Source organism: Crocodylus porosus, unplaced genomic scaffold (genome assembly GCF_001723895.1).
Source record: "Crocodylus porosus isolate Cpor-Errol unplaced genomic scaffold, CroPor_comp1, whole genome shotgun sequence".
Classification (NCBI taxonomy): Eukaryota; Metazoa; Chordata; order Crocodylia; family Crocodylidae; genus Crocodylus; species Crocodylus porosus.
Window position 1 is genome coordinate 234,363,017 of NW_017728886.1, and position 12,382 is coordinate 234,375,398.

The window sequence follows — 12,382 nt, forward strand, 5'->3', positions numbered from 1 at the left end:
GCTTTGAATTAGGTACATGAGACTAACTGGCTTGCAACTGTAGACAGTAAAAAAGTGTTGATGGAAAACTGTGGTGCCCTGAAGACTTGCTTAGCTGAAATACAAGCTTTTTTTCTTGACTGTCACCAGTAGAGCTTTGAGTATGTAAAGACTTTGAGAACTAATGATGTGCTAAAGGGTAATAGTGTGTGTTCAGTACCAGCAGTGGGCTGCGCCATAAATATGTCTCAACAACTGATGGTGATATAGACCTATGGAGTTGAGGCAATACGCATCAGTTAGCTCCACTGAGGCAAAGAAATACCTTTGGAGTAGGGATTCTGGTGTCAAGTGTACAACGTCTCAGTCCAGAATCTGATTTTATCCATCCATGTGTTGAGCCATCTGAGAACTCTAGATAGCTCTGGCCCTCGAGTCTTTTGTCTAGAGGAGCTCCAGCTATTCAAGTGACAGCTCATTCAGTACCAGCTCTTGCCTGCAGCATTACTCAAGATGGATGACTGGATGAAGACCAGCTGGGGTAGGACGCTTGGTTTGAAGGAATACCCATAACTAACAACTTGTTTTTACCAACTTATTCATGATCAGTAGGCTGTTCCTCTGAGAATTTACATTCTGTCTCCTGAGGACAAAGAGCAGAGAACAGTGTCTTTTATCACCATAATGAGTTCTTCAAAATCTTGGTGTCACCTCTGATTTTGCCACATGATCCATGGCTCCAAAGTGTACCCCTAATGTGCTTGCTGTCTTTACTTTGATATTCCTGCGATGAAGAGTGCTTTCATCTGTTGTTGAACTTCTAGGCTATCCTTGGGGACTGTGTAGACATGAAGTATTGATGTGATTTTGATGCGTTTGCTGCCACTGTGTTAATCAAGTTTCTCTGAACAGGAGAGAATTCAGATGAGCAAAGGGTTTGTGTGGAGTGGCCATTTGCAGTCCAGGGACATAACCAGACATGAGGCCTGGCTGCTGAACTAGATGTAGTGGCCTGGCTGAAAATCTCATCACATTAACTGAGCCACCCATTTTAGAAGCTGGTCTATCTATTGAAAACTATCCCTAAGAACAGTCAGGATTTCTGTCCAGTCAGGACACAGTAGTTCTTGCAAAGAAGGTAGCAGCCATAGAACTGAAGAACTGTGTGGGAGCCCTCATTTTTTCCTCAGATACAGACATGCTCAAAAATGGTCAGTGAAACTTCTCTCTGTTGAAATATCTCATTCCCATCAGTTTTCCAGTCCATGGTGGAATTTCTGATCCCAGTGAGCAAGACAGATGGCCCCAAGGTGAGAGCACTCGCACAGAACGTTGGAGACCTAGGTCCAGTCCTTCTCTGAACCACGGCCCAAGGGAGTACCCTGTGTTAAAAAAAAATTGCTAAAGGGAATTGCCATCTGATCATCCAGTCACAGACTTTAGGACTTCTTTCAGCATAGTGATGGGGATGGACTTTGAATCCTACCCACGTGCTTTTCCTTCCACCCTTCCAGGCCAGTTGGTGCTTAAAATGAAACACAAGTAACTTTTGCCATGGAGCCAGAACTTCTGGCAGTAAGATGGAGAAAGGGGCATGACCAGCACAAGTTCAGTAATGAATTGTTTCTGAAACCAGAAAGAAGGACAGCCTACACATCACAGAACTGTTTAAAACAACTGGGCTGCAGAAAAGATAGGATATCAACAAGAATATTACAGTTCCAGGATAGGAAGTTGAGTCTGATAACACACTTAAGGTGATAGTCACAGAATCATAGAAAATTAGGGATAGAAGGGGACCTCAGGAGGTCATCTAGTCCAACCCCCTGCTCAGAGCTGTACCATCCCCTACTAAATCATTCCAGTCAGGGTTTTGTCAAGCTGAGCCTTAAAAGCCTCCAGGGATGGAGATTCTACCACCTCTGTAGGTGATGCACCAGTCCAATGCTTTACCACCCTCCTCGTCAGAGTTTTTCCTAATATCTAACATAAACTTCCCTTGCTGCAACTTGAGACCATTGCTCCTTGTTCTGTCATCTGCCACCACTGAGAACAGTCTCCATCCTCTTTGGGACTACCCTTCAGGTAGCTAAAGGCTATTAAATCACCACTCAGTCTTCTCTTCCACAGACTAAATAAACCCAGTTCCCTCAGCCTCGCCTCATAAATCATAATCATTGCTATCTTTACTAGGTATGAATGGCAAATGCAGACATTGTGCATTCTAATAATTATCGATCTTATTGATTTCAGGCAGATGGGGTGAGAGAGAGACTCTCTGAACAACAATACAACCGCCTTGTGGAGTACGTCACAAAGACATCCTGCCATGTTGCTCCAAGCACCTCTTCTGTGCAGATATCACCAGTAGCAGCTGCTGAGCCCCTTCCAAGTACCATTAAGACATATCAATATGTAGTTGATCCAAATTTTGCCCAGGTGTTCATTAGCAAATTCACTATGGTCAAAAATAAAGCTTTGCGGAAGGGATTTAATTAGAAATGACTTATCAGGAATAATTCTGCATTGCTATTTTAAGAGTAGTGTTTTCTATGCAGTAAACTAATATGAACTTTTTTTTTAATTACACATCACATAAAAGATGTTTGAGTGGGTGGTAAGCAATTTAAAAGCCAATCTAATGACTTTTCTGATCTAACTATACGGAAAGCTTTGTGGGATAGCTGCTGTCTCGCTAGTCAGTAAGTTAGTACTGGAAGGAAAGCAAAGCAAAGCTGATGCATTAACTAAACATCCTAGCAGATGGATAATTCCAATAAAAGGAGTGTAACTTAATGAAACTCCTTTGTCCTTCTGCTAACTGGAAATCAGAGGAAGGACAAGGGAAATCCTATGCACCAAGACATTTTGCCACACACAAAAAATGAATAATATCCATATTCCCTATATCATATTTTAGGGTCTGCCAGTTTCTGTTATAAACCAGGTTTAAAACTCAGCTGTAAAAACTTGCTCAAGGCAGAGACTTTTTTTCCCCGCCAGCGTCTAGGTCCTGAAGCAAAACATTTCCCCCCACTAAATCTGAAAGACCTGATGTGGCTGTTTTAAGTTACTAGTGACAGCTGGGTTTTAGCACCACTCTAACCTTAAAATAGCTTCCTTTATTTGACTGAAATTTTGCAGGACATTAGTCCTTAATGTAAACGAGTGCCTTTGTGTGGTTTGGGGAATAAAATGAGAACTACAACGTGAATTTATTTTTAAAACTGTCTGTATACAGAAACCTTCCATCACCAAGCTTTCCTAGGAATTTTGCATATATATGCCATTGTACATTGTCTGGCAAGATGTAGTTACACAAGAAAGACACAAGCAGTTTTCATTTTGGAACCAGTAACACACTTTTGAAAAGATTTTAGGAACAGTGTTTATTCTTATTAAAAAATGTACCAAAAATACATGAGCATGTTGCACCTTTAAACCCAAGTGCTAAACTTTACCCTTACCTCACCTTGGTGGTCCTCGCTGTTCCTGGGTTCTCCAATCAGTGCAAATGGTGCCTCCCCTCACTTAAGCCATCTGCAATTCATCTCATGCTTGTCACCAATAAAATGACAAAGCCCGGAAATTCAGAATCAAGATGGTGAAGTTGTTTATTAAACCAAACCATTCAGCTATATTTGTGCACAGAAATACCCATTTTTGCACAGTTGAACACTTGGAAGTTTCTTGGAGCAAGTCTCATGGCACATAACTGTGAAAAGAGTATGACGATAGAGTTGACTCAAAACTACCACTGGTAAAGCCTAGGGCTGGCATTAGCAATTTGCTGAGATGTAGAGGTTTCCCTTGGCCTCTAGTACTGCCAGTACATTATCTGTGGCATCAGTCTTAGGTGCTACTTCTAACAAATAGTGCAGACAAAAACATTTCAGACAAAAATACGCTTTTTAAGTTAAGAGTGTCCATTAAGCCATTTTTTAAAATTGGTTTTACAGTTTGTATTTGCCAAGTATTGCTCTTACCAAAGAGCAGCTTGATTGCTCTGCAAAGCCAATAGGGCAGCTTTCATTTTCAGTGGTAAAAATGCATCTGATCAGTTTCTTGGGTTATGTGAGCTTCTGCTTTAAACTGTACCTGTATCTTTTCTCCTCCTGTCTACGTATTTATTGTTTGGGGGTCCTGAACACAACCAGAGATTGAGGAAAGGTAACAACTGGAATCAGATTATTCATTACCTTTAATATTCAGTAAAAACAAGTTAGTTACTGCTGTTAATCTCTGTTGCCTATGCATAACTAGTGTGACCAAATGCAGTAAAATAAAAGTGTACTAACTGCAGTGTGTTTTTCCTGAATTCTGCTTTTGGAAGCCATGTTTCCTGTGTATTGATAATACAGAAGACAGATTTGAAATGAACTGTCCTTGATGAATGTGAAATGAGTCCGTCCATTCTTAATGTAATGTTTCGTGAAGAGATCTAATACTTTGGTCACTGTTTAAGTAACATTATTTGAAGTGTAAATACAAATTCTTCATTCCTGAATATTTTATGGAAAATAGTTTACTATTGTTAATTTTACAGCCTGATGCATAAATTGTAATATAACAAGATTATATAAAAAGAATAAAGCTATTCCTACAATACTAGTGTCTTCATACTACATAATCACAGTCACATGGTTACAACTGAAAGAGAACACACAGCGCAGAATACAGAATCCTCCAGGATAGTGGACTTTGCTGTGCTCCAGAAAATGCACTAGACCATGACACACATTTTTAGCTTCATATGTAATATTTTCCAAGGAGAAACTGGCACCCAGCTGATCAGCGCATGTGCTGAAAATGTTTCATCACCCCACAACTAATTAAGTTAAAGCAGCAGCATAGTTACCATGCAGCTCACCTCAGAGAACAAGGGATGAATTCACTAAAAGCTTATAAAGCACACCTGTTAAATCCTGAGGCAGCTGGTTGTCTTCTGAAGTTGTTGTATGGTTGCAACTAATAGTGGAGATTACACTGACATTTTCCTGAATTATGCCACTTTTCTGGCATAATCACTTGTTTATATTGCACTCCCATCTATGGTGATACAAGCCAGTGTAGTTATGGCATTTGGCAGAAGATTTCTCCCCACTCTTTGTCTGAATGCACACATGGAAACGCATGTGGAGACTTCACATAAATCAGTCTCTCCTATATATGACCCTGGGTGGGTGAACTGTGAAAATAAATAAATAAATAAAAATTGCCCAAGCAGCAAATGACTGTCACTAGCTGAAGCACTGTACTTTAGGGGGTTTTTTCACCCCTTTTTTGGTCTCATGCTATTGTTTGGCCTGAAGGGCACTCTGCCAGCTTTTTAATTTCTTCCTTGTGCAAGCTTCTGGCCTGTAAACTTTATTCTGGCATGTTTAAGGAATGATGAATTATTCTGGGAGCATAATGTGGCAGTCAGGACTGACAGGCCACTGTGGTATATCCTTCCCTTGGTCCAGGGTCAGGAACAGCTAACCTGTGTCAGGGAAGCCACAAGTGGCAGACTGGAGAGAGGACAGGCAGAGAAAGCAGAGCATCAATCAGGTAGGGACCACAAGGCAAGGAACAGAAATCAAGGCAACAGATCAAGGTGAGAAGGGTACACCTTGATATGAGGACATAGACATTTCGCTTACGTGCACCACTGACAATATGCCAAAAAAGACTGGCCCCAAGGTTAGAACAGTTCCCTTCTGTATCAGAGAAGCAGCATTTGCCACCTTATTCGTCTGGGGATGGTTTTCCCACAATCACAGTAATAGCTAGTTGTTTCTAGATCAAGCTCTCAAGAACAACAGCCCAAAAGCTGTGAAGAACAGTTTTAGGGCACATCATCATCTAAAGCCCTACTTGTCCCTTAACAGTTGCAAGAGTGATCACTCTGAACCCTACATAAAGTATAGAGGGGCTTGAGCCATAACTAATGAAAGGGGATTGGGGGAGGAGAAGAGCTGAGCACATGCTTCCTAATAAAAACTCCACTATGAAAGGAAGCGGAGCCAGTGCTGCAGGAACATAGGATCTAGGGCTAACTCCATAAAAAGGCTTTGAGACCAATGAATCACAGCCCTTTTAGATGACCAAGCTCCTCCAACTGCTCTCAGGGAGTTAGTAATCTGTGCTTCCCAGAAGTCAGCAAGCTGATCAGGGAGCTGCCTACACCTTTGCTCTGACTGGCATGTAAGTGTCTCTCTCTTACTCTTTATAATTCCCAGCCAGGAAGGCCAGACCTTGCCCTGCACTGTACCCTCCCAAGCGTGTTATCATTTCAGATACAAGCACCAACCACCCCCACCAGAAACAACAGGGGCTCTCTCTTCTGTTCAAGTTGTTCCATTTGTTACAAGCATTAAATTAGAAAATGAGTCAACTCTGAGCTCAATAGTGAAAATTTCTCTCTGGCATTCAAGTCCGCCCTTTCCAAATCAGGTAGTGGCAATTTGAAAACCTAAATTTTCCCCCACTGCTAGAAGAAACCAGTGGACTACTCAGCATGAACAGGGAGCTTTATGCACTGCACTTTTACTTCAGTCCTGCAAGAAAGTATCCCTGCTGCTCACACAGCACTAGTGCAGTTCCAAAGTACCATACCTACAAAGTCATTGCCTAAGGCAGAGGAGCCAGTAGCCAGCTCTGGAAACTAGCAGGTCCGAGACAACTGGCTAATCAGGGAGCACATGTCCATTTTCTTTGTAAACACGTTGATGACCCATAAGCTTTTGGGACAATGTTGCTCCCTCCACTAACTGAAAAAAAGTGCACACAGCTTTTAATCAGGAACATGTAAGACAGAGACAGGTATTACTTACCTCTGGGCAGGCTGCTTTGAAGCAGTCCACTGTAGCAGAGTGAAATGAAAAACTGGTTTAAAAAATCCAGGTAAAATGTAAAATTACTTAAATTTGTGGAAAGGCGTTTATGAAGAATACAAGTTCTATACTTGTCAGCCTATAGGGGGAACACACTATTATTAAGTAGTACCTGGCACTTCTGAAGCTCTGTTTAAAATGAGCTTCCTGGATATTAAAAGTTTATAGACTTGTTTGAGACCTGATTAGCCAATGCTTATTGGCAAGCCATGTTTATATTTCAGTTTTTTAAAAGAAAAATCAGTATAATTTTTCTAAGGTTAGACTGGCTTACGTCTCTGAGAACAAGGGTATTTCTGTTACTGGAGGGTTTCTCCCCTTCCTCCAATGAGTTCAACAGAACTACAGAGCCAGAGCTATCTGCATGGAAAGTCTGAAGAAAAGCCCCTTGTTGCTATGTATTAGTGTTTTGGATCAACCAAGTTACTTGAGTAGCTTTGTTAGTCTGAATGTTTCTGGATGATACATGTTAAGCGTTGAGAAGTTAATGGTCCATTTGAAATAATAAAAGCTATGCCAACAGGATTTGAACTTAAGACCTTCAAATACAATACAGATGGTTTAATTTGCCATGCTTCTTCATGAAAGGACTTTCCCTCTCTCCCATGATCAGACTGCCGTCTGTTCTCTGAGGAGTGGATATTACAAGCAAGAGCAGGACTACCAAGTCATTCTTATTAAACAGCTGCATGGTTTGCTGAATCTAGCTTAAACTTTAGCTAAAATAATAATGATGCAGCTTGTTTGAAGGTAGGATGTTCTAACTTACATAACAAGTGTTCCAAATGCTTGGTATTACAGCAAAAGACAGCATGTCCATCACATTTGAGCCAGCACATAGCTTAAATCCAGTGAGGAGGGGTGGACTGAAGCAGTACAGTAGCTGAAGTTACTCCTATCTATACAGTCCCTGTAAAGTAACAACAGCAAAATGGAGTTGAGAGCACATATCAGCATCTTTAAGAAGAATAATCACTTGTAATTATCTTAAAAAGCCAGGAAATGCAGAATTTAAAACCATGCCTAAAAAAAGAAATCTAGACAAGTAGGGACTAGTTTATAACCAAAACAAATTTGAACCATATGACTGTAATATGCATCTGATCACAACTGATGTTTTAGTGCAAGGTCCCAGCTTTAGATACGTCAATTAATCAATCCCTCCCTCCCCTTTCTAGAATCACTAAGGATAGCAGCAAGGTTGTTCAGGTTCCTTAATCAGGCATTTCCTTGTTCAAGAGAAGTTCAAAACTTTCCAAAGTATCTATGACAGCAAGTTCCTCTAGTCAGTCAAGTCTCTTCTCTCTCCCCATGCTGGTTGTACATTAAATATATGATTCCAGGCCCTAATTTTGAAGCTATTTTTACTCCAATACAGGAACTGGCACCAAGCCCCGCCCCCCCCCCAGTCAGTCTGGCAGCTTCCTGGTAAGAAGGGCGCAGGATGAATAAAAATTGGATGCCCTGACACTGTACCAGGGATGCAGAGTTCAGTTTTTGGAGTCATTGTGAGGCAGGCTCCTAATCAAGGAGGGAAAGGAAAGAGGCAGACATGAGTGCAGCAAGGAAAACTAAAATGGGACCAGAAAACAAGCATGTGGGGTTGAAGACCAGGGACAGGGACATCATCCTGTCCTTGTTTTTCCAATCTAGAATGACACTGCAACAGAAGTATAACTTTGTCTTTCTCTTCCTTCATCAGAGCCTCTCTCTCTACTTAATCCTGGACATGTACCTTGTACATTTGTTATTGGAAGAGTCACCAAGATCCAGAAGTTAGGAAGTGTCACTTAATACTACCCATGCAACCTTAATTTACAATCGCCCCGATGTGCTGCAATTGTAAAACAAACAGGCATCCATACCTTTTTGTCACTACAGATGCCCAAATCATATGGCTGTGGCAAAGGTGGAAATAGATTGTGCTGCTTACTGCTTGGTGGTGGGAGACCGTAGTAGTCAAAGCTCACCAGTCTCCAGCTGCTCTGGGCAGATACTCCAGCAACTTGAGGGGCTCAATCCTGTACATGCTGGGAACTCCAGGGCAGGATCAGGCCCCTCAGGCCCACTTCCCCCCATTTGAGTTTCTATGGGCCATGGCTCTGAGTCCATCTCAGTAAGCACAGAAATCTGAGGTTCTCCCACTCCTGGAAAAACATGCTCAGGATTTCACCATGATGTCTCCATATGTCAAAAAAGCCTGTTGTTCCCCACTTATGGCAACAAACCCCCAGGATCTCCCACTTGTCTCCTTAACCAGGGAATCCCATGCCTCCATGCTGGCACCTACACCAAGGCCTCACAGAGGGGCACAGGTCACCACAAGACAACGTGAAAGCCAAAGAGTCCCCTGCTTCCACTCTTGCGCCACCCCCACAGCAACCCGTGCCTCTACCTGAAGCACAAGTCGCACAGGACCCAGGGTGGATCCTAGCATGGAGGCACAGAGGGCCAGGAACTCCTCAGCTTCTGTACCACCCTTTGCCTCCTAGCCAGGACTTGCACTGCCCCACATTTCACCCAGGTGGACGAGTCAGCACAGGTTCAAGGATGTGAAGAATCCCCTGGCAAGGGAAATGTGTTACCCCTTGGCCCACACTAGGTCCCACCTGCCTGAGGTGGGAGAAAGGGCATCATGTGTTCTGCCCAATAAAGCAGATTAGATATGGCAGGACAGCTTGTCTGTTTCTACCCTCAAATACTCTTTGCAGGTACTCAAAGCGAGACAGCAGGCCTGTAGGATCCCAGGATAAAAAGATTTCTCTCTCTGAGAAATCAGACTCTCTTTTTACTCTTGGAAAACTAGTTTTGGTGACAAAGGCTCAGGACCACTTGTTTCCCCACTTACTGGGCCATCTAGTTTACAGAGCACTCTACCCTTTTCCCCCAGGAACCCAGATGTCCTGTCAAGGTCACCTACTGAGGCAATTAAAAGGCTCCATTAGATCCAAGCATTCAGTTTATTGAGTTACACTTGAGCAGGTCCAGCATTGAAGTGCATTACATTTTACGGTTCAGTGAATAAACAAATTTCAGTTGTCAAGTATCCTTGGAGGGAAGGGATCTGCAAAATAAGAAACATGTGAATTAAAAGTTAGACAATCCCAGTTCCCTGCAAAGTAAAAGCATCAATATGTAAGAATTCAGAAGTAAGAAAGAGGGAAATGTTTGTGCTGGTAGTTTAGTCTAGAGGCATTCCCTCCATTATTTTCTGATTGTTTAAGACTTATGCACCCTTCATGTGGTAAAAGTAAGTGAAATGTGGAACAAATCAAGAACTGTGCAGTAAGATGTGGATCAATCCCCCAGATTTCATTAGGCACGCTGAATTGATAACAAGGCTAATCCTCAGAAGCGTATAATGAGAAGAGAGAGAAAACATCTTGCTTAGGAACAAGATGCCTGGAACAAAGAAGGAAAGAGAAAAAAAAAAAATATCAGCCAGAAGGTAAATTTAAGCAGACTACAGGGGAAGGAAGAAACCTAAATTTGTTTAATTGGTTCTCCTGTATGAATTGAACACCCTCAGCCAGTGCTCCTCTGACAAGAATCACACAAAAGGTAGCACCCAAATCTCTTACTTGCCCTCCTATTACCAATATTGAATGCCTTGGTACAAAGTAGCTTACAGATACTTAAACTCTCATGCACTTCAATATACCCAACCTGCTGCAGAAGACTGGGACAATTTTTCGTAACACATCCACAGAAGTGTTATCGCAATCATAATACAAAACAAAATTCCTGCTACATTCACTCAGTGAGTGCAACTGAGCAAACTGTAGGAGGGGAAGCAAGGAGAAAGTGTGAATCAAGTTCCCTCTACTCAGAACAGAAATACTGGAGGATACATGCACAAGCCAGGACCAAAAGCTGTTTTGTATAGTAGTGGAAAACTGGAATGCTGGCAGCTTCTTGATGTTAATCATAGCTTCTGTTATGGTCATGTGCACAATTAAAAGCCCTGTTCATGAATTCAGCTGGAAAGTTTTAACCTGCTTTTTGAATGAAATGAAATTTTAGTTTTAGTCAATGTTCCTCATGCCCTAATCTAACATTCCTGCTAACTGGCTTCCTCAAATACCTTGAGGAAGGCTGTCTGACTAAGAGGTGCCTAGTATATGTGCATATGTACTAGCAGTGTTCTTAAAAATCTTAAACTAAACGTGGGAATGCAAAGGTAAAGTCCTTTGTTCATTATTTACCCTTTTTTTAGTTGCTAAAACAAAATTTCCCACTGGAGAAGAAACTGGAGATTACTAATATTGGGATTCTTTGATAACTGAAACATAGTAGCATAAGCTAAATGCACTGGTTTTAGTCTGTGTAAGAAATGGAGCTAAACACATACACTGTTAAGTCCAGTACTGGAGGCATTTATTTACCTAATAAAGTAAAATAGGACAGTTTAAGTCCAGTTATTTAAACATTTTAACAACTTCATACATAAAAAGGAATTTACTGATCAATTTTACAAGCATATGGAAGATTAGATTGAATTAAAAAAGGATCCTGATTTGGCTGTCAACCCATCTAGCAACAGCAAACTAAAATGCAAGGTGGTACAAGTTGGATGAATAACAAAAAAAAACAACTAAAAAAAACCCCCAAATGCACAAGTGTAACATGAGTCAGCAGTGAGAAAAACAGTCACAATAAAGAAACTACCATCTAAGGTTGCATTAATAGAAGCAAGACACAGACTGCTATAGCACCACTCTAACTCAGCACTGGAATGATGCAGCTATTTTTAGTCAGGACAATTCAAGAAATATGTAAACAAACTGGAGGTGGCCCACAAGCTAGGAAACAAGATGAAAAAAGGTGTTGAAAATCAAGTCATATGAGGAAAGGATAAAGAATTTTTGCTGGATGAAAAGGAGTTTAAAGAGGACATGGTAGCACTTTTAAAATATCTGAGAAGCCATCATGATGATCAGAAAAAAAAATGTTCTGTTTTGCCACTGAGGTAAAGCACAAAGAAATGGATTTAATTACAGAAAAAGCTTTCAAACTGTAAGAACAGTAACAGAATGAAACAGGCTGCTTTGGGAAGCTTAGACTCTCCATCGTTGGAGCTTTTCATGGAGAGTTTGTACAGACATGTCTGGAATGGCTTGGGAACAGCAAATCCTGCAGGGGGTAGGAGTAAGTGACCCCTGAGATGCCTCTCAACCCTATTATTCTAAAGAGACTGAAAACATCCAGTTTACTAGAGTTATTCAGAGCTGCAAGTCACGTAACGATCAGAACATAAGACACATTCCAAGAGAATGAAGAAACAACTGGAGTTTAAGGCTAAGTGAAGCAGAAGTTCTCAAAGAAAAGTCTGTTTCATGGTCATGGAAAAAACAAAATAAAACAAAAAACTTCTATTCATAGATTTCATAGTCATCAGGGCTGGAAGGGACCTCGGAAGATCACCGAGTCCAGCTCCCCTGCCCAAAGGGCAGGAAGTCAGCTGGGGTCATAGGATCCCAGCAAGATAAGCATCCAATTTACTCTTGAAGGCGTTCAATGTAGGTGCT

General features: G+C 41.4%; 2 protein-coding genes across 3 annotated transcripts in view; one reads left to right on the forward strand and one right to left on the reverse strand.

The window, feature by feature from the left end:
- Positions 1-4,587, forward strand: part of VPS13B (vacuolar protein sorting 13 homolog B) — an 869,608-nt gene extending 865,021 nt beyond the window's left edge. The window contains exon 61 of the mRNA XM_019545488.1: positions 2,233-4,587. Coding sequence (XP_019401033.1) covers positions 2,233-2,478 — 246 coding nt within the window. The 3' untranslated portion in view covers positions 2,479-4,587. The remainder of the gene's footprint in view (positions 1-2,232) is intronic.
- A 5,208-nt stretch (positions 4,588-9,795) lies between these two features.
- The window catches only part of LOC109320904 (cytochrome c oxidase subunit 6C), a 7,770-nt gene continuing 5,183 nt past the window's right edge, over positions 9,796-12,382 (reverse strand). For both annotated transcript variants that reach the window (XM_019551202.1, XM_019551191.1), the window contains exon 4: positions 9,796-9,918. The gene's annotated coding sequence lies outside the window, so the exon portion shown is untranslated. The remainder of the gene's footprint in view (positions 9,919-12,382) is intronic.